The sequence below is a fragment of the Dreissena polymorpha genome, chromosome 9 (assembly GCF_020536995.1).
Source record: "Dreissena polymorpha isolate Duluth1 chromosome 9, UMN_Dpol_1.0, whole genome shotgun sequence".
NCBI classification, from domain to species: domain Eukaryota; kingdom Metazoa; phylum Mollusca; class Bivalvia; order Myida; family Dreissenidae; genus Dreissena; species Dreissena polymorpha.
Window position 1 is genome coordinate 76,353,552 of NC_068363.1, and position 21,180 is coordinate 76,374,731.

Sequence of the window (21,180 nt, forward strand, 5' to 3'; positions counted from 1 at the left end):
TTGACATTTTCATTCTGTTTATTCATTGCAAAATAAATATCATTAAAATAAAGTTAACACTTCAACAGTTCAAACAGAACTGACAAGCACACAACTAAACTATTGACATTTTCATTCTGTTTATTCATTGTAAAATAAATATCATTAAAATAAAGTTAACATTTCAACAGTTCAAACAATCAACAAACAAAAATTCGCATACAGTGTTGCATATGCAAACAAAATTGCACACGATGTGAATTGGTTTAAACGCTTGCGAGGTGATCATATGATCGCCATTACCGGCGTTTCCACAGACTCGGGCAAACGTTCACACCTCATAATCAAAGCCTTATTATAGAAGACTGAAACGGTGTGGGTAGGGACATTTCAACCTTGTGTCTTGTATAAAATTCTGAACTACTCAATGGATTGTTTTGGGGGATAGGGATACAGTCTTCGTATGAATGTTAGGATTATGTACTTCATTCATTCACACATAACAAAAAGGGAAAACTTGAATTCCTTAAATTCATAGACTGTCTTTATTCTCTTACTATATCACATAGATGTACTATTCGTAAAAATGTTTAAAATCGGAAAATACTGCTGAAATGATTAATATTTCATCATTTTATAAGAAACAAACAAGGGATTTTAAACCAGTAAAGCCCTCTACTTCGTATCGGGGTTTGTAACAACTTGCAACATTTTACATAACATCTTGATGATCAGCCCACATAGTTGGTCATTATTTAACCGTTTACCACTTAGATATGTATTTTGTTGCATTTGCAGTCCCTTAAAAAGTTAAATCTAATTAAAAGCCTTTCTTACTAGATGCAACTTGTAAAGGTCTCAATTCCAACCCTTAGATACTGACGAGCAGCAAACAGCATAAAACCTGAACAGACTGCGATTTATTCGCTGGCTGTTCTGGTTTTATGCTGTTTGCACATAGCCATTTTCACTAAGCTTCTAAGTGGGAAAGAATTACTCTGTATATATTTACATTTATGGCAAAATGTTTCTGGAATGTACTAGTAAGCATAGTAAGTATAGTTCGCACAGGATTTCTTTTAAAAAAACACTTCCATGCATCTTACAAGACAATCAAACAATACCAATATTAAACAAAAAATAGAGCAGCAGTTTGGAACAATTACTGAAACAATATAATGTATACATGTTTCCAGTCAGTAAAATTCCAGTTCTTCATATTTTTCGGAGTTTCCATTGGTGCCAACATTCTTCTAGGACTAATATCAGCATGTTTTTATCTGCCTACAGACCACATTTCAATCCGTTTTTTTACTGCAGGATCACCTTCATCAATTGAATAACAAGGAATGTCCAATGCAGTATTCTCTTATTCTCAGAATCTGTGTTTTCACATAAACGTTAAATTACTCAGACATTTCACTGCTTTCGTGTCCAAGTTATAAATCAAACTCACCCAATTAAAAAATTACGTATTAAAACGAGTTTATTTGGGCAGTGCTAAACTTTTTTGTATTTATCTTTATTCGGTAAATTTATAGCAAATTTCTGTGTGACATTCAAAGAGTATTTGAATTGTTGCTGCAAGTTTATATACCGGTATATATAGGCGGCTCATCAATATAAAAATTTCTGGAGGCCAATGCCAGTACTTGTATTAAATGTTTTGGTAACATAGATACGTTGTTTTTGGGAAAGTACTTTGTACATCAGGGCCCATATTTGCAATTCAATTGAGAACGACAACTAGACTTAGAATCAAGAAAAATACGTCATATATATACAGGCAACAATTTTAATAATTTCCATAACAAAATATTCCACATGAAGAATCATGACGACGGAGGCAATTAATTAATACCGGTAGTTTAATTTGAAGCAATTTAAAGAATATCCTTTATCATAGACTTAAGTCGAAAACTTGTTTGTTCAATACGGGCTCATTACTTTTTGTCTGAGAAGATCTTAAGAATAAGCCTTGTCTGACTCAGTTCTGTGTGACTTAACAGGAATATCTACCCTGTTTGGCCTAATCTTTATCCCCAGATTCAGTAGCTTCAGACTTTAAATGAATCCGTTCTTTAGAATCTTCGACATTGATTGCATCTGCATCTGTAGTATTGTTGGATTCAGATATTGCAGGAATGTCAGAACAGGATTCTTCAGTTTTTACTGAACCCTCTGATGCTATCACAGGAGTATATTCAAGACCTGTTGCTTGCTTAGTTTGTTCCGCTTTGGCTGCTGTTAGCTCGTCATCAGAGTCACTGGTTTGGGCTACGTTTCCATCTAAAATGTACACACTAATTGTGCAATTTAATACAGAATTTACTCCTAAGAAAATTTATAAAAATTAAGCAGTAGTCTAGTTTTGTGTAGTCATGAACCCGCTTATAAAGACTGATTATGAAGGATAATGTGTATGAATTAAATAATGGATGGTTCAACAAAACACTATGATTATCAGGCAATAATTCAGAGTTTACAAACACGTGCAAACAATATTTTAATTGTTGCAGTTTAAAAAATGTAATATGACATATGTACTGTTCACACGGGAAAATCTCACATCCAGTTCTACCTTGGTTCGGTATCTCAGTGTCTCCTAGAAACTCAACATCCATTTTTATCTTGGCTCTCTATCTCTGTGTCTCCAAGGAACCTAACATCCAGTTTAACATTGGTTCTCTATCTCAGTGTCTCCAAGGAACTCAACATCGAGTATTACCTTGGTTCCCTTTCTCAGTGTCCCCAATACCTTCATCATACAGTTTTGCCCTTGTTCTCTTTTTTTCAGTGACTCCCTGGAACTCAACATCCAGTTTTACCTTGGTGCTCTTTCTCAGTGTCTCCAGGGACTCATCATCCACTTTTACCTCCTAGAAACTCAGCATCCAGTTTGCCCTTCTATTCTCTATTGCGAGTGTTGCCCAGAAAATCAACATCCAATTTTACCTTGGTTCTCTATGTCAGTGCCTCCTAGAAACTCAACATCCAGTCAGACATTGGTTCTCTTTCTCAGTGTCTCCTTGAAACTCAATATCCAGTTGTACCTTTGTTCTCAATATCAGCGTCTCCCAGAAACTCAACATCCCGTTTAACCTTGGTTTTCTATCACAGTGTCTTCCAGAAACTCAACATTCAGTTTTACCTTGGTTCTCTATCTCAGTCTCCAAGAAAATCAACATCTAATATTACCTTGTTTTTTTCACAATGTCTCCTAGAAACTCAACATCCAGTTTTACCTTGGTTCTCTATCTCAGTGTCTCCTAGAAACTCAACATCCAGTTTGACTTAAATTCTATATCTCAGTGTCTCCTAGGAACTTAACATCCAGTTTGACTTTAATTCTATATCTCAGTGTCTCCTAGGAACTCAACATCCAGTTTGACCTTGGTTCTCTATTGTCAGTGTCTCCCAGATACTCAAAATCCAATTATACCTTGGTTCTATAATTATGTCAGTGTCTCCCGTAAACTCAACATCAAGTTTAACCTTGGTTCTCTTTCTCGGTGTCTCCAAGGAACTCAAAATCCAGTTTAACCTTGGTTTTCTATTTCAGTGTCTCCTAGGAACTCAACATGAAGTTTTACCTTGGTTCTCTATTGTCAGTGTCTCCCAGAAACTCAACATCGAGTTTTACCTCTGTTCGCAATTGTCAGTGTCTCCCAGAAACTCATTATCTCCTAGAAAAATCCAGTTATACCATGGTTGTCTATGTCAGTGTCTCCTAGAAACTTGAGATCCAGTTTTACCTTGGTTCTCTATCTCAGTGTCTTCAAGGAAGCCAACATCCAATATTACCTTGGTTCTGTATTGTCAGTGTCTCCCACAAACTCAACATCAAGTTATACCTTGGTCCTCTATTTCAATGTCTCCTAGAAACTCGACATTCCAGTTAAATCTTGGTTCTCTATTTCTGTCTAAGAGAAACTCAACATCAAGTTATACCTTGATTTTCTATTTCTGTGTCTCCTAGAAAATCAAAATCCAGTTTTACCGTTGTTATCTCTCTCAGTTCCTCGTGAAACTCGAGATCCAGTGTTACCTTGGTTCTCTATTTCTGTATCTCCAAGGAACTCAACATCCAGTGTGACCTTGATTCTCAATTTCTGTTTCTCCAAGAAACTCAACATCCAGTTTTACCTTGGTTCTCCATCTCAGTGTCTCCAAGGAACTCATCGAGGGCCTGCTTGTCTTCTTCAATCTCCACATCAGCAAGGTCCAGCTTCTCGTCGCTCTCTTGAGAAAATGAGGCCTCTGGAAGAAGTAAACCTTACATAACCAGGGACAGTCTACAGCGATGTGTTTCCTTCTTTGTAAAGTACCCTTACAAGGTACTTTCCTAATTAAGAAAAACAACAAAACTACCAATGGCCATCTTAAAAATTCCAAAAAGGAACAAACCTTGTTGTCAATTTCATTCAAAAAGTGCTTAATCCTCAAGCGCACAAATAAACTGAGCACTGAAACTGAACATTTAAAGCCAAAATGAATGTTAATGATTATTTGAATTGGTTTGTGCAATTTTAAACAAGCTATTTTAACGCCCCATGATTCCCAATTTCAAGATTTCATTATGCAAATTTGTAAGGGTATTTTGCCTATAGTTTTCCCAATTGGTACTTTTCAGGTCCTTTTACCAATTGGGCAAACAAAATCGCTGTTATACCTTCAGTGTATTGTGCATCATTTGTAATAATTGGTTAATATGAGTACATATGGAAGTTTTGTTTGTGTTAAAATGGCAATACTGCTTTGTCAATATTACTGCCAATGATGCCGTATTTATTCTGTTATGTCTATGTTTTCCTTTGTGCAATTTTTATAAGTATTGCAATGTCCAATGTTATTCTGTCAATCCTGAAATGTTTATTCCAGATTTTCAATGCTGCTATGTTTTTGCCAGTATGTCAATGTTGTTTCTGCCAATTGTGCTGTTCACCAGTGTAGCAGTTGACACATCAATTTAACTTTGTTAATTGCCCATATTTTTTCTTTCACCATTACAAGGATTTCCTTTTAAGCTTTTGAAACTGGAATGTAGATCTTCTGTTCTTTCAGCGCATATTTCTGTTATAATAGTATTCTGCAGTCAATTTCAAATTAACCCATTTATGCCCAGTGGACTCTCCTATCCTTCTTAATTGGATCAATTTATTTCCAAAATAAGGGATGTCTGGTATATTAATGTCTATATTTAGAATATTTCATAAAGAAATTCATTTAAGCAAACAGCACAGACCCAGATGAGACGCCGCATTATGCGGCGTCTCATCTAGGTCTACGCTGTTTGCAATGTCCTTTTTTCAGGACGCTAGGCATAAATGGGTTAAGAACGATGTATCAAACCTTTCAGGATTTTCAAACATTCTAAGTGGCCAATCCACAATCTTTGTTTCCTCATATTTTTCAGAACCATTTATCAACTTGAACAAACAAAAATGTTGATGAAGCAAGACATATATGATATATATTTAGAAATCAATTTATTTTGTATGCATGTATGATAGAAAAATAAATGTAACATGAGGAATACAGAAAATATTACCACACAAGTGACTTCAAGAGTATTAACACGTTTTTTTAATTTGACATAGTGACCAAGTTTTTGAGCTCACTTGACCAGTTTTGATCAAGGTCAAGATTTCATTGAGACAAATCAAATTTTCTGTGCAATAATTGTGGCTTATGTACAGTGAACAAATTTTCACTACAGCCATATAAGGAAACTGCCCCCCTCCCCAGGAAGATGACGTTTTATTTTGATTGCACTAAATAGGTAACATTGTTCTTCTACAGTGTTAACAAGGTTTCACTATAGACACATTAAGCAAAAATGTCAATGTATCATCAGTTTCTAACTCAGCTGAGCTACCATAAGGGCGAATGTTCTGACCAAGTTTCATAAAGATTGGACTATAAATGTGACTTCAAGAAAGTAAACAAGGTTATACTAAAGCCATATAAGCAAAACTTATCAGCCCTCACAAACCAGAAACAGATATCATTGAGACAACTGTTCGGACAAAGTTTCATAAAGATAGGTCTATAAATGTGACTTCTAGACAGTTAACAAGCTTTTTCTTTAATTTAACCTTGTGACTTAGTTATTGACCTCAAGCGAACCAGTTTTGAACTCGTCCATAGTATCACATAGACAAATCTTCTTACCAAGTTTCATGAATATTCAAAATAAATATGGCTTCTAGAGAATTAACAAGGTTTATGTTACAATGAACGACTGACGATGCACAAAATACAAAAGGTGATAACAAAAGATCACTGTGAGCAGGTTTTGCTCAGGTGAGCTAAAAGAGTATTAAATTTCTTACTGCCGGTCTTCCCATGTTTCTTATAATAGTCCACTTCATGAGCAAACTCCTCAGCGTACGCCATCTGTCGCTCTTTTAGCAAGTGCTTCTTACGCTGCTGAAGCTCCTCTGCCTTTGCAGTGTGCGCGCGGGCTAACTGGACTGTGAACAACACAGAAAAAATTTACTTAAACACACAATTTTTACTATAACGTGTTTTAAACATTTAGTTTATGAAGTCATTTGGGGAAAATATATTCTTTTTGAAATTGGGAATGCGGACAAATTTAGACCCCTAATTTGACCCAATAACCCACTGACCCACCTCTGTAGGTGTTCAGCTCATGATCCTTCTTCATTTTGTACACAGCCAGCTGTTTGTGGTGTGAGTCCACATTGGCCTGGTATACCTGCTCCTCACAAAGTGTCTCAAGCTGTACCAGGGCCGCCTCTACCAGGTCACAGTTCTCATCCACCTGGGCTAGACATAACCAACAAACAATCAAAGTTAACCCTTGACCACTTAGATGCATATTTTGACGCATGTGTGGTCCCTTAGAAAGTGACATTTAATTGAAGACCTTTCTTAATAGGTTCAAGTTTTAAAGGCTTCATTTCAAACCATTAGATACTGATGAGCAACAAATAGCTTAAAATCTGAACAGACTGCGAGTTTCTTACAGTCTGTTCTGGTTTGATACTGTTTGCACATAGCCATTTTTACTTTGCTCTTAAGTGGGAAAGTGTTAAGGATTTACCCCTCAGAAACAAACTGAAAATGGCTATATGCAACCAGCAGAGATTAACTCACAGTCTCTTCACGTTTTATGCTCTTTACTGTTTTATGGTTGGAAATTAAGGCTTCAAAATTTTAATCTATTAAGAAAGGTCTTTGATTTGACTTATTTTAGTGACATAATTGATGTTTATATCTTGTTCGCAAAAATGCATGCCGTGTTTTAAAAGTATGGGAAGAATATTAAGAGATTTACATGGACTTGGAAATATTGCATTAACAACTAATTTAAATAATTATATGGACTTGGAAACATTATGTTAACAACAAAATAAAGGGCAAAGAACTAGGCATTGTGTTGATTTGTGTATGTGTTATTATGGTACATTTGTTCTCGACTTAAAATGGGTCAAACAGCTCCCATCCACCTGGGCTGGGCAGGCAAACCCAGCAACAAAGTTGAGCATTGAAATGAGCATTGGTCTGGGAAAACAGGGCTTAATGCATGAGCGTAAAGTGTCAGCAGTAGCCTGTGCAGTCACCACAGCAAAGGATAATCTAGGATGAAACTTTTTTGCCAAGACTTGAGTTTTGTTAAGAAGAGACTTCCTTTAACCCTTTGCATGCTGGGAAATTTGTCGTCTGCTAAAATGTCGTCTGCAGAATTTCTAAAATTAGCATTTTCTTCTATTTTTTTTCAAAAAATACTATCATAATAGCAAACAGTTTGGATCCTGATGAGACGCCACGTTCTGTGGCGTCTCATCGGGATCCAAACTGTTTGCAAAGGCCTTTAAAATTCGGTTCCCGCACGGAAAGGGTTAAAAAAAACATTCCATAAAAGCGGAAAGGGTCGTCCCTGATTGGCCTGTGCAGACTAATCTTGACGATGCTTTACCTACATGCATTAAGCCAAGTCTTCCCAGAATGCAGCTTAAATGTCTTAATCAGAATTGAATGAGTCGTGTTCTGATAAAAACTGGGAATAATGCATGTGCGTAAAGTGTCGTCCCAAATAAGCCTGTGCGAGGCTTTCCGCTTTTATGACATTTTTCGTTTAAATAAAGTCTCTTCTTAGCACAAATCCAATTTAGGCCGAAAGTGTCGTTCCTGATTAGCCTGTGTGGACTGCACAGGCTAATCTGGGACGACACTTTACGCACATGCATTATGCCCAGTTTTCTCAGAACACGACTCAAATGATCCTTTAACAGAATTAAATCATCTTAAAACTAATGTTATCATTGTACAACAGAGTTAAATTATCCCATACCACAATCAAATCATTTCATGCCAGACTTTAAATAATAATATACCAGAATTAAAGCATCCCATACCAAGAGAGTTGGTGATCTCCTGGAGCTGCTGTAGGATCTGTGGCAGTCTGGACACCTCCTCATGGAATCTCACCACCAGCTCCTTCTGCCTATCCACCCCAGCAAGCAGGGCTGAAATCATACTGTCGGCATCCTGTGGAAAACACTCTGATATAGGTAGAGGAATCTCATATAGGCTTGCCGTATGCATGAAAGACATTTCTATCCAACCTATTCCAAGCGCACTTACTACATGTAAGTTTCTTTCGCAATCCAGATATTTCCAGATACCAAACAAAGCTACATGCATTTTTACTTATCTGAAATTCCATCATAAAGCACACTCTGCCAAACTTGTATTTGTCTGTTCATGCTGAGAATTAACAAGACAATGTTGAGATTAAAATTTTATTTCAGCGACTCCACAATGACTTATCAAGTCAAGGAAATCTGTTGTTATCTCAAACTCATGCAAGCATTTCTGACAGTTAACAATTTAGATCTTGGAGAAATCATTATGGGGACAGATCAATAATTATTACCAGTACTATAAACACAAGAGGTCGAGCTCTGAAATATGCAAAGTTGCTCACCTTGGGGTCAGGGCAAGATATATATTTTATTTATGAATATTGATTCAATATGTTTACAAACTTGTGTAAATATACCTTGTTCACCTAGGTTTTTTTACCCCACATGAATAAGTTTAATACTTGTTCATGAAGATTGTATCACACACACACATATAAATTTACAGCAATATTTATGTTCATAAGAAACAAATACGGTAACTAGACTACCCATGAGCTGTATGTTCAAACTGGGCAAATGACCTAGTTTCATCATAACCACATGAGCTTTGCTTGTGTGAGAGATAACACTGCAACCAGTTTCAATGAAGACTCGGCAACCAATCATTCAAATGTTGTCTATTGAGTGTTCAAATGGAAAATGTTTATGAGAAACAAGGGACATCAAACCAAAGCTGATGGAATAAAAACAGACTACCTGTATTCACATGATGTGCTCAAACTGTTTAAATTACTTTAAGCATAGCATTACATATTACCACGAACCTGTGCTTGTTTTCCTGCCACCTCAGTCTGCTCATTAAGTTCCTTCCATATGCATTCATTCCTAAACAAGAAGGAAAAATTACAAAAATTACAACATCTACAACCGCCTGTGACAAAAACAAAATACGTGATTTATCACATAAGACCATGATATGACATCTAATTTGAGGATATAACATATTATAATGGTGCAGGTCGGCTGATTCTGCAAGCAAGATAAGAAGATAATGTTACACTCATTCTGATTGGCCAGCAATCTGAGTATCACACTAATATTTAGGATTTTGACCAATCAGAACAAGAGTTACAGTGAAGGTGAGCTGTGGCTGCAAACAAGATGAATTTTGTGAATTGAGTTCTTTCTTGCATAATCTCGCCTATAATGTTCAGTTAAATTTTCATATGCTTTTTTTATGCTTTTTTATAAACCATGGAACTCATACTTTGTTTACAAAAATATTTTTATCAATTGTTTAAAGGGGCCTTTTCACAGATTTTGGCATTTTTTAACTTATTCATTTAATGCTTTATATTGATAAATGTAAACATTGGATCGTAAAAAGCTCCAGTAAAAAATCAAGAATAAAATTAAAAAAAGGAAAAGAACATTGCCCGGAGCAGGTTTCGAACCAGTGACCACTGGAGTCCTGCCAGAGTCCTGAAGTAAAAACGCTTTAGCCTACTGAGCTATTCCGCCGAGTGCACATACTTGACGTATTTTATACCGTATATAAGCAATCTTCGTAGTTTCACAAAATTTAACGGCAAAAACAGAACTCTCCAAATTATTCAATCATTTCGCGTTGCAACGCTTTATAATTTTTAGGTTTTAAAATCGTCAAAAGATGCATATAATGGCTATATTAGACCATGGTAAATGTTCAGTTTTACTGTTTCCTCACAAATATCAACAACTAAAACAAAAATTTGCGAATCTGAAACAACTTTTTTCAATTTTGTCAATTTACCAAAGCGTGAAAAGATCCCTTTAATACACTGGCAATTATGGAGGTATTAAAATGTATCATTTGGCAGAAGTTTTATGACAGAGGAAAAAACTACCTCAAGGGGTATGGGTAGATATTTAACGAGACTCAAAGAAGGAAAAATCTGCTATAAATCAAATAAGCTCTGCAATTGTTTTTATCTACTTGAGCAAAATACTTGGAAAAATGAAGGCCACAAAGTTGTATAAAGAGGCAATTTAGAGCTTTGTTGATAAGAGTGTTTGAAAAGGGCTTTTTTTTAATATTCTACATATGTCTGACTACTGGATGGTGCATACAGTCACTGGAATAAATAAATATACCTAGTAAGCAACTCCTGTGCAGCATCAAAGTTAATCAATGTGGCTGTTTGCAAGCTTATGCCACTGCTGGGTTTAGCAGAAGGTGCTGTAAGGACGTCTAGCCTACAAAGAAAAAAAAGATTCAAAAGATAAATAATATCTGAAAATCGTCTTTAAATTGTTGATGTTTTTGAAAATTAATTATAATTTATATCAATAAATTACAATATTTTATTTAATAATTTTTAAGCCTATTACAATCAATTGGCCAAGGTATTATAAATAAACACTGGCCTTTTCACAACAAGCCCATTTATTCGTCTTATTTATAATACGCACAAAGAATTTAGACATACTTTTTATATGGGCTAAATTCTTTGGAACGTCTTATCGGGGAAAAGTCCATGATGTGTTGGACACCAGAAAGTTTAAATTTTCATCAATTTGCGTAAAATTGCAAAATAACATTACAAACTCATAATGTTTTAGTTCAGAAGTCCGTTTTATTTCAAATATCTTCGAATTGAAGTTAGAAAGACATAAATTCTTCCGTTAAACTTCTGCTTGAATCGCAAAACAATCTCTTAACTGTCGACATGTCATGAAACTGATTTAAATATGAATCAATCAGAAGAAGGCATTACGGTGTAACGTGTACACTTAATTTTATTTAACATGAGATTTTAACACCGACTTTTTCCTAAGTAGATCTAGTATGCTCATCTTTGTCGATTTAATAAGCATATGTTCAAAACAGATGTGCAGTTTCTATTCACTCTTCTAATTTTCAGCAACTTTTTATGCATGACTTTTTCGCACCTCTGTCTGTGTTGTTTTATGTCCTTTCATTCTACATTACAAAGGACGGTATACTGTACGATCTGTGTCACTATTATTTATGAACCCTATAAAAATAAAAAATGTTATTTATTTCAGAACTTTTTAATTGTCACTTTAGAAAAAAAAATGCTTAATAAATCCAGACAAGTATAATAACATCGGTTTACTATATAACTCTCTGCACCACAACAGCCGAACGCAAACTGTATTTTACGCCGTATATTCTTCCACATGCTTTACATTGAGGCTGTGTTATCGATTTATATCTACACAGCGAGCGAATCGAGAGATATTGAAAATTTGAACAGTGCTTGGATTTAAATTGTTCAGGCGTGCAAAATTCAAAGTGTCATTACATAATTTGCACGGAATATTATCGAGAAATGAATTATCCACACAGGTATGTAAATATTATTGCAATCCGTTGATATTAAGAGTCTGATATCAGGGCTTGAATGTTGCGCCCAAAATCCTTGCGCAACAATATAGACAAAGAAGGAAAACTTTCCAACATTGTTTGAATGGTTCCTTGGTTGTACGCTCCAAATATTACCAATATAAACAGTAGCTTAATATTTGAGAGCGTCAACAAGTTGGACTAGCCCATTTATATTCTTTGGGGAATAGCACAAAGGGCACAATCTTATCAATATAAAGAAGTGGTTCAGAGCGTTATAAAGTAAACCGATGTTATTATACTTGTCTGGATTAATTAAGCATATTTTTTTTCCAAAGTGACAATTTAAAACAAGGGACAAAATTGTCACAAAACCAGGTTTTCATTGTGAAAAAAAATCTGATAAAGGGAGAAAACTTAAACTGAACTTTTGAAATGAACAAAAAAATTAACCCCCGTTGTAATTTTTTTTTTTTTTTAAATCTATTTTTAGTCGTGGCGACCTTGACATTAGAGATATTGACGTGATTCTTTCGTGCGACACACCGTCCCATGATGGTGAACAAATGTGCCAAATGATTTTAAAATCTCACAATGAATGACATAGTTATGGCCAGGACAAGCTAATTTATGGCCATTTTTGACCTTTGAACTCAAAGTGTGACCTTGACCTTGGAGATATCGACGTATTTATTTCGCGCGACACACCGTCCAATGATGGTGAACAAATGTGCCAAATGATTTTAAAATCTGACAATGAACGACATAGTTATGGCCCGGACAAGCTTGTTCCGACCGCCCGCCAGCCAGCCAGCCCGCCCGCATTCGCCAATCTAATAACCAGTTTTTTCCTTCGGAAAACCTGGTTAACAAAACCATTAAATATAACTAAAAACCCTGGGTTCATAACGCCTAATTATAAAAGCAATAAACAAATCCTTATGTTAGTATTTACATGCAGTTTGAAACACTCTTGAGCAGGTTTCCTGGGTAGACCAAGAAAGAACGCTCCAACAGGGGATAGTTTTTCTTGAATGCTCTGAGCTTTTATGAGTACATACGTACAGCGACCCGGAGGGTCAATATAGCTGGGAATTGTATTATTGCAACTAGGTAGATACTCCTATAAATATGAGGTCGATTTACATCGGGGTAGCTTACGTCTAATTATTTGGACTACTAGGTAGACACCATCCACTACCCTACAGCGACCGTTGTATCTCAACTAACCATGTTAACGAAATTTACTTGGTTCGAGACCCGAACTGGCTGTACTATGTTTACCACTTCCAAAATACATTTAACCAGGAAATAAAAAACTGAACTTTGCAGTTCAAATTTCAATTCAGATCACAGATGCAACTTTACCCTCTCAGAAAATCGTCGGGTGCCGACTTCAGCGTGGTGCGTATGCTTTTCAAAAGACTCATTGCAAACTACATAAACACATAAGAACAAATGCGACTGACAATCGTACCAAGGACACAAAGGGTGAAAAGTAAGTTTTAATTTTTATATGGTGACAGCCGTCATGTTCTGTTCATGTGACCATGTTTCGGTTACACGCAACCATAAATTTAATTACTCTTTTCGGGCTCATTGTTTATTATATAAATATAATTTAAAATGTTTAATATTTATCAAATCATGCTTAATAACGTTAATCAAACAGTATTTCATTCAGGGCTAACATGTTATTAACACGCCAGTGTCTTAAACATTATTTACCCCAGTAATTAACGCGCTGCCGCAATTTGCACATGTCATAATTCTCTTTTCGGTAATTATTTGATTTAGCTCCAAAGAGGAATTAACGAAATACCAGTAATAACATGTAGACAGTTGTCAAGTGACAGTAAAACAAATAAATGCTCAACATCTCGAAGGAAGGTAACGCAGCAGTTTTCTATGTGTGTTAATACGTTACATCTATCAGTTGTGCAAATGGGCGATCAGCATTTGTGGTCGAATTATTGGAAAAAATGTTTTTTTATAGTTCCAAACTCCACTTTTTTGTCACATGAGTATCCATTATTGATCAAGGATTTTGTGCGCAACATATAAGACACTTAATATCAAAGGATTGCAATAATATTTACATACCTGTGTAGATAATTCACTTCTCGATAATGTTCCGTAAAAATTATGTAATGACACTGGGCTTAACACTAAGGCACGTCCGAACGACATTCACTGCCTGTACCTAGGTCCGGGCCAGCCAATGTCCCAGTAACATGCCCGACCGGTTGTGTGTATTTTGGGTGGGATTATGTGTTCTATATCAATAAACTGCATTTTAAATAAGCTTTTGAAAGATGCAAAAATCTTAAAACAGTATGATCAGATGACAATTAAATCCCAGATTGAAATCGGAGACTACAAACAGATCGTAACTCGCAATTGATTTGGAACCCCCTGATTGCAATCAAAAAGAGGCCGACAATTCAGAAAATCTCCGGCGGTTTTCCTGGTAAAACACGTCGGTACCTATTTTTAAACTGAATTCCAATAGATACGGTTTTGATTGGTTTCCTCGAAGTAACGTGTTTTCTCGATAAAAATGCGTTTTAAACTAAAAGCTGGGATCGCCCAAGATTGTCCGGGATCGATGAAGGTATAAAACTCGACATTAACACAAAGTTAATATAAAATTATTATTTATTTATCAATTTTAAATAATTTTAATTTGTTTGATCGATTAGAAGTGTTTTGACAATCTTTTTTACGCAATTCAATTAGCAAAACTAATATTAATGGTCGATCCCGGCTTTTAATAGAGAGTTAACCTTGTACAATTGTTACCACTACCCTAACACGTTATTTGTTATTTTGGGACACTTGAGATTCACTTACCGTTTATTGCCCGACGGCAACGCATCTATGTAAAAAGGTTTTAAGGTTCATGTCGTTGTTTAAGTTTGGCTTTACGGGTGGGGATGGGTGTAACTCGGATAAGAAAAGAAAGAAGGAGGAAAGTAAGAGAAAAAAAACAAGGAAATTTCTCCCGAAATGGCGTGAAGATTACAAATAGATGTCTTAAGTAGATGAATATTGAATTCATTAGCATAAGTAAGGCAAGCTAATAAAAATGAGTGAATCTTAATTGCACATCTCCACGCACAAGAAAATACAAGTTAAATGATAAATATAAAGGTTTTGATAATACTTTGGTCGGGGCACATGAAAGATTGGTCATGAGGGCTAGTAGGTTCTGCATTTACTAGCCCGAATGGGCTAGTTGAAAAAAAAGGTTAGTGTTAAGCCCTGTGACAGTTTGAATTTTGCACGCCTGATCAATTTAAATCCAACCACTATTCAATTTTTCAATATCTCTTGATTAGCTCGCTGTGTAGATATAAATCGATAACACAACCTCGATGTAAAGCATCTGGTTTAAATGCGAAAGAAATAAACAGCGTAAAATACAGTTTGCGTTTGTCTGTTGTGGTGCAGAGCGTTACATAGTAAACCAATGTTATACTTTTCTGGATTAATTTAGCATTGTGTTTTTTTCTAAAGTGACAATTCAAAAGTTCTGAAATAAATTACATCTTTTATTTTTATACTGTACATAAATAATATTGATACAGATCGTACAGTATATACCGTCCTATGTAACATAGAATGTAAGTACACAAAACAACACAGACAGAGGTAATAAAATTTCGCGATGTGAAATCGAAAGTACTTTGCGAAAATAGGTGACATAACAATATACACACTATAAATAACGCAAGTGTATTGATAATTTTCTATATAAATATATACAATTCACTATGCATGCACAATTTGCATTCCTCTGTTTACCACATGACGATCAATCTATTGGCGTTATTTATAGTTAACTGGTATATTTACCTGGTAGACATACCCAGTAAAATTTATTAACAAATACACTGAAAATATGAAAACTTAACAACTTTTTTCAAGTAATGTAATATACCAGTCCAGTCGTGATATTTTAATCAATATAATCTAATAATAACAAAATACGAAATTTTACAACTTTTCTTTTCTTCGTCGTCGTGGTTGACAGTTCCTTTAAGTATGAATGAAAAATTTATAAGTTTGATTTTAAGGGGCAATTGCATTTGACCGGTACGCAACACTTAACTTCAAACAGCGTACCCTTAGTTCCTAACCCTTAACACCTAACACATAACAACTAACGCAACACCTAATACTCCGTTTTTAGCTCACCTGAGCACAACGTTCTCATGGTGAGCTTTTGTGATCGCCTTTTGTCCGTCGTGCGTCCATCGTCAACATTTTGCCTTGTGAACACTCTAGAGGCCACATTTATGTCTGATCTTCATGAAATTTGGTCAGAACATTTGTCCCATTGATACCTCAACTGAGTTCGAAACTGCGTCATGCTGGGTCAAAAACTAGGTCATTAGGTCAAAAAAAAGAAAAACCTTGTGAACACTGTACAAGTCACATTTGATGCCCAATCTTCATGTAACTTTGTCTAAATGATATGTTGGTTGAGTTCAAAAATGGTTCCGGTCCATTGAAAAACATGGCTGCAGGGGGCGGGGCAGTTTTCCTTATATGGCTATAGAGAAACCTTGTGAACACTCTAGAAGTCACAATTTTTGCCCAATCATCATGAAACTTGATCAAAACATTGGTTTCTTTGATATCTCGGACAAGTTCAAAAATGGTTGAGATCGGTGAAAAAACATGGCTGCCAGGGGGGCGGGGCAGTTTACCATATATGGCTGTAGTAAAACCTTTTAACACTCTAGAGGCCACATTTATGGTCCAATTTTCATGAAAATTGGTCAGAAGATTGGTCTGTATGAATCTTGGATGAGTACGCAAATGGCTACATTTGCTTGAAAAACATGGCTGCCAAGGGGCGGGGCATTTTTCCTTATATGGCTATAGTAAAACCTTGTTAACTCTCTAGAGGCCACATTTATTGTCCGATCATCATGAAACTTGGTCAGATGATTTGTCCCAATGATATCTTGGATGAGTTTGAAAATGGTTCCGGTTGGTGGGAAAACATGGCCGCCAACGGGGCGTGGAATTTTTCCTTACATGTATATAGCTATAGTTAAACCTTGTTAACACTCAAGAAGCCATATTTATTGTACGATCATCATGAAACTTTGTCAGAAGATTTGTCCCAATTATATTTTGGACAAGTTCGAAAATGGTTCCAGTTGCTTGCAAAACATGGCCACCAGTGGGCGGAGCATTTTTCCTTTTATGGACTTATGAATCTTCATGAAACTTTGTCAGTATATTTGTTTAAATGATATCTTGGATGTCAGGGCTTTCCACAGGCCATATCGATCCCTCGCCGGGGCGCTTAAATTTTGAAATCAGTGTTCCCGGGGCGCTTGAAATTTTCCGATCAGTGTATTTTTCAGTAAAAGAAATTGGAGATTGTCAAACAAAATCAAGGTTTCTCTATCAGTGTATCAATATTCCCTGTTTTAAAAGAGCACTCAGTACCTACTTTCACAAGTAATCGCCATAAACACCACATGGGGTAATGGATAATCCACTGATAAGACGCGCGTATCATTTATTCTAGCCACATTACACAGTCATTTAAATGCTGACAAGGATGTATCAGGTAATTTTCCAGTCGTCAAACTGTGATGTTCATCGTCCAATCGGTTACGCAAATGCTTATGAGAGCGGGGTTAACTATCGACCATTAATTTTGATTGACGTCTGGTACGAAGTAAGAGTTTATCACATCTTGATAAGCAAGAAGTTACACCATTTACGTAATATAAAACTGGTAAATAGTACACTACAGTACATTAAAGACGTTTTCGGGCATCATCATCACACCTTTTTACTGTAAACAAGTGTTACCTATATAGATGACTCATAATTGATACGAGAAATTAATTGCAAGTGGTAAACAATTAATTTCTTATAGCGAGTAAGTTGTGCAAATAACACCCGGTTTCAATTATGCGATAACAATTTTATTCCAGTACATGTATATTTCATCATGTCCATTTAGAACTGATTCACCTGGTTTTTCTGACATTTATATGACACGTAATGCGCTTAAAAAAAATTTGAATTAATTACACACACTTGTAAATGTTTCGTCCGATAATCGATGCTTAGAAGACTGATGATGGCAACCGGCCGTAATCCTTTTGGACAACGTGAATTTCATGCATAATTCTGTCAAAACATTTATTCGACTCTTAAGTGTTTAAACATATTATCGTTGAATTCATAACGCAACTGTTAATATTTGTTGAAATCTCAAATGGAAATAATTAAATTTGTAATCCGAAACCCATTCCCGTAAGTCGATGTTAACGCGTTTTTAATCCGAAACACACTTCCCAATGTAAATGTTAGCGCAACCTTAAAATATTCTTGCTTCAAATTAGCAGTGCAAATTTATTTTGTGTCAAATATTTTTCTCAATCAAAAAGAGCGTGAAAATTATGCAGCATGTACAACGTCATGTGTATTGTGGGTATATTGAGCGTTTTAACAAGCACACAACACGCCAGGGGATTGACGCATTTTCAGAGGCAATATTTCATCAAAACTATAAATAGTCACTTAAAATTTATTTTATACTATAGAAAAATGGCAAGGTTTGTGTTAAAGAAATAATTGAGAGCTTTTATCGTAAATATTTACCAGAAAGTGATTTACAGTACAGCCAAAGCGGAACAAACGTATTTCGCGATCCGCGGCGGCAAGGCTAAACGAGTCGATGCCGCGTCAGTCGTCGAAGCCGCGTCAGTATGCGGCGGCAAGTCGCATTTCGCCGCGAAACTTCGCATCTGTCCGCCGAGGCATGCCGCGGTCCGCGACATGATGCCGAGTCGATGCGATCATGAAATATTTTTTTTTTATTATTAGTTACATGTAGTTAACAAATTTTGAAAGAACAATTATAATAATAATTAAAATCATAATAAATTTATTGTGCGCGGATTGTATTAGCATATACATGTAAGCATAGTTAATGTGTCTGGCCAATTATTAAGTTTGTTTTCCGCCCGTAGCGTATGTATTTCACACATAAACAAGGTCACTTAATTATGTTTTCGCACATACAAGTGGTCAAGGCTCCAGCATATGGTGGATTTATAAATTAACTGCATGTTGATTCCGCTATTATATTTTAGCTGAGAAAATTAGCAGTTTGAAGCCACATCAATAATCAAGACGGTGACGACGTATTTGAAGTTTTGTTAATTATCAGCTTATTATAACTATTGTTTGAATATGCGTATATAAACACGTTTTATTTTGTTCATATTATACGGTTAATATCGCTACTAATTACCCGATAATCCCGTATATTCCAGTTTTAAAGCAAATGCTGGTAAATATTTACGATACACAAACATTCTCGATATTTCCTTAAGTATCAAATACATTTTGGCATTTGTTACTATTTATAGAGATGATGAAATAACGTCTAATCGGGGCGTTTTTTTTCTCCACTGAACACGCGATTTACGCCTGACGTGATGTTCATGTATTTATACAACACAAAATACACCCAAACTTTCCAAACGACGTTCTACATGTCTGCATAATTTTCGCGCTCTTTTTATGAAACAAAGGATATTTTAGCACTGTTTATTTGACGCTAGAATTTGCCAAAGGACGCGTTTGCATTAAAATTCGGAAGTGTGTTTCGGATTACAAATTTAATAATGATAATCGAACGAAACATAAACAGTTGCGCGTAATTAATTATACGCTACACATACATGTATGTACATGTAGGTGGATATCTTTTCACTCGATCCGCCGCGTACGTATGCGGCGGATTTACTCCGCGAAAGTACGCGTGGTTTATACAGACTCGGCGTCGTTGCGCGGATCGATGCCGAGTGCCACGGCGATACGCCGCGTGAACACACGATTCGGCCGCCGCGGACTAATAATCTGGCCGTGGCGTAGCCGCGGATTATGTTTGTGCCGCTTTGGCTGTACTGTATTAAAATGGAATAAACGGGATGATCGGGAAACAAATAGAAACTTGAAAAGTATACAGTAATAGAGTCGGGTTGAAACGGATGTATTGGGGAATCGTTCGAGTCGGGATTTTACTATAATTTAAGTGATATTTTGGGCATTTTTCACTGTTGAATTTAGCTGAAAAGAATTAACACGTCAAAAGAATTAGTTAAAGTGGGGTAACTAATTACCTATGTGCGGGAAAGTTTTAAAACAATTAAACAGTATAACAAAAAATAAATATATTTTAAAATGACTGGGAGATTTTCTTGAAGAGTCACAGCGCACCAAGTGACGTCTTTTGACGCTGTTTTTCATTGAGTTTAAACGCACCACAGAACGTGAATTGACACGTTAAATTTAAAAAAAATCAACGTCGGGAGGGGACACCACTCCCGAACCACCCCTATCAGCCCCCGGCCGCCTAACAAAAATCCTGTGGTAAGCACTGGATGTGTATGAAAATTGTTCTAATCTTTTGAAAAACATGGCTTCCAGGGTGTTCACTAGTCATGAAAGTTGGTACGAAGATTTTGTTCTTATAACATCTTGGGCTGCACAGAACAGGTCAGCTCCTTTGAATCTCAGGTGAGCGACTTGGGGCCTTTTAGGCCCTCTTGTATCCTATATATTTCCTAAGTATCAGGGGCTACAGCCCCCAAACCCCCACTTTGTCAATAGTGGTAAACAACTGAATACCGGTAAAGTGCAATCTAGCCGATTTTAATAAGTTGTGATGCATAGCCTCACGAAATATTACCAGTGTCTGTCAGTCTTCACATCTCAAATTTACTCCATAATATGCTAAATATATTAGTAAAAATTTTATTAAAATACTCAAATAATTTTTAATTCCCTAGTTTGTGAAAGCACGATATGAATTCAGCTTTATATTCTCTAAATACATGTATTTATCAGCGCTCTTTTCCTTTTTTAGCAAGGGCCAGATTAAAGCCCCTTTCTCAAAGAGAATTACTTTTAAACAGCGCTTCCGTTAGCTTTCAAAAGTTGGAAGTCCTGACTTTCATGCCTAAAAGGTGGGACGTCCCAGGCATAAATTTTGAAGTCCCACTTTGTTTTAGAATTTTAATATACGTACATGTTACAACTCTATCCATTACTCCATCGCGAACAAATTTTCGTGAATTGATTATTTGTCAGTTTATTTCCAAACTGTCTTCAGATTTTTGCTATCGCCATAGCCGAGATTTCATCGCATTGGCGATCAGGCGATGGGTTAATTTTGCAGACTGCTTA

The 21,180-nt window shown here is 36.0% G+C and overlaps 2 protein-coding genes across 4 annotated transcripts in view; one reads left to right on the forward strand and one right to left on the reverse strand.

Moving 5' to 3' along the window:
- On the reverse strand, window positions 1-21,043 carry LOC127843585 (centromere protein K-like). Of its 3 annotated transcripts, none has more exons than XM_052373266.1 (8): window positions 21,023-21,043; window positions 10,731-10,832; window positions 9,422-9,482; window positions 8,367-8,499; window positions 6,619-6,774; window positions 6,315-6,455; window positions 4,126-4,239; window positions 1-2,268 (listed from the first exon to the last, which is right to left on the reverse strand). In XM_052373266.1, coding segments are annotated over exons 1-8 (969 nt in total). In that variant the 5' UTR covers window positions 21,025-21,043; the 3' UTR covers window positions 1-2,008. The 3 variants fall into 3 exon arrangements, with proteins under 3 accessions (XP_052229226.1, XP_052229225.1, XP_052229227.1); XM_052373265.1 differs by lacking the exon at window positions 21,023-21,043 and adding an exon at window positions 13,315-13,519; XM_052373267.1 differs by lacking the exons at window positions 4,126-4,239; window positions 21,023-21,043 and adding an exon at window positions 13,315-13,520.
- LOC127843586 (transmembrane protein 64-like) overlaps window positions 13,711-21,180 on the forward strand; it is a 30,662-nt gene continuing 23,192 nt past the window's right edge. The window contains exon 1 of the mRNA XM_052373269.1: window positions 13,711-13,836. The gene's annotated coding sequence lies outside the window, so the exon portion shown is untranslated. The remainder of the gene's footprint in view (window positions 13,837-21,180) is intronic.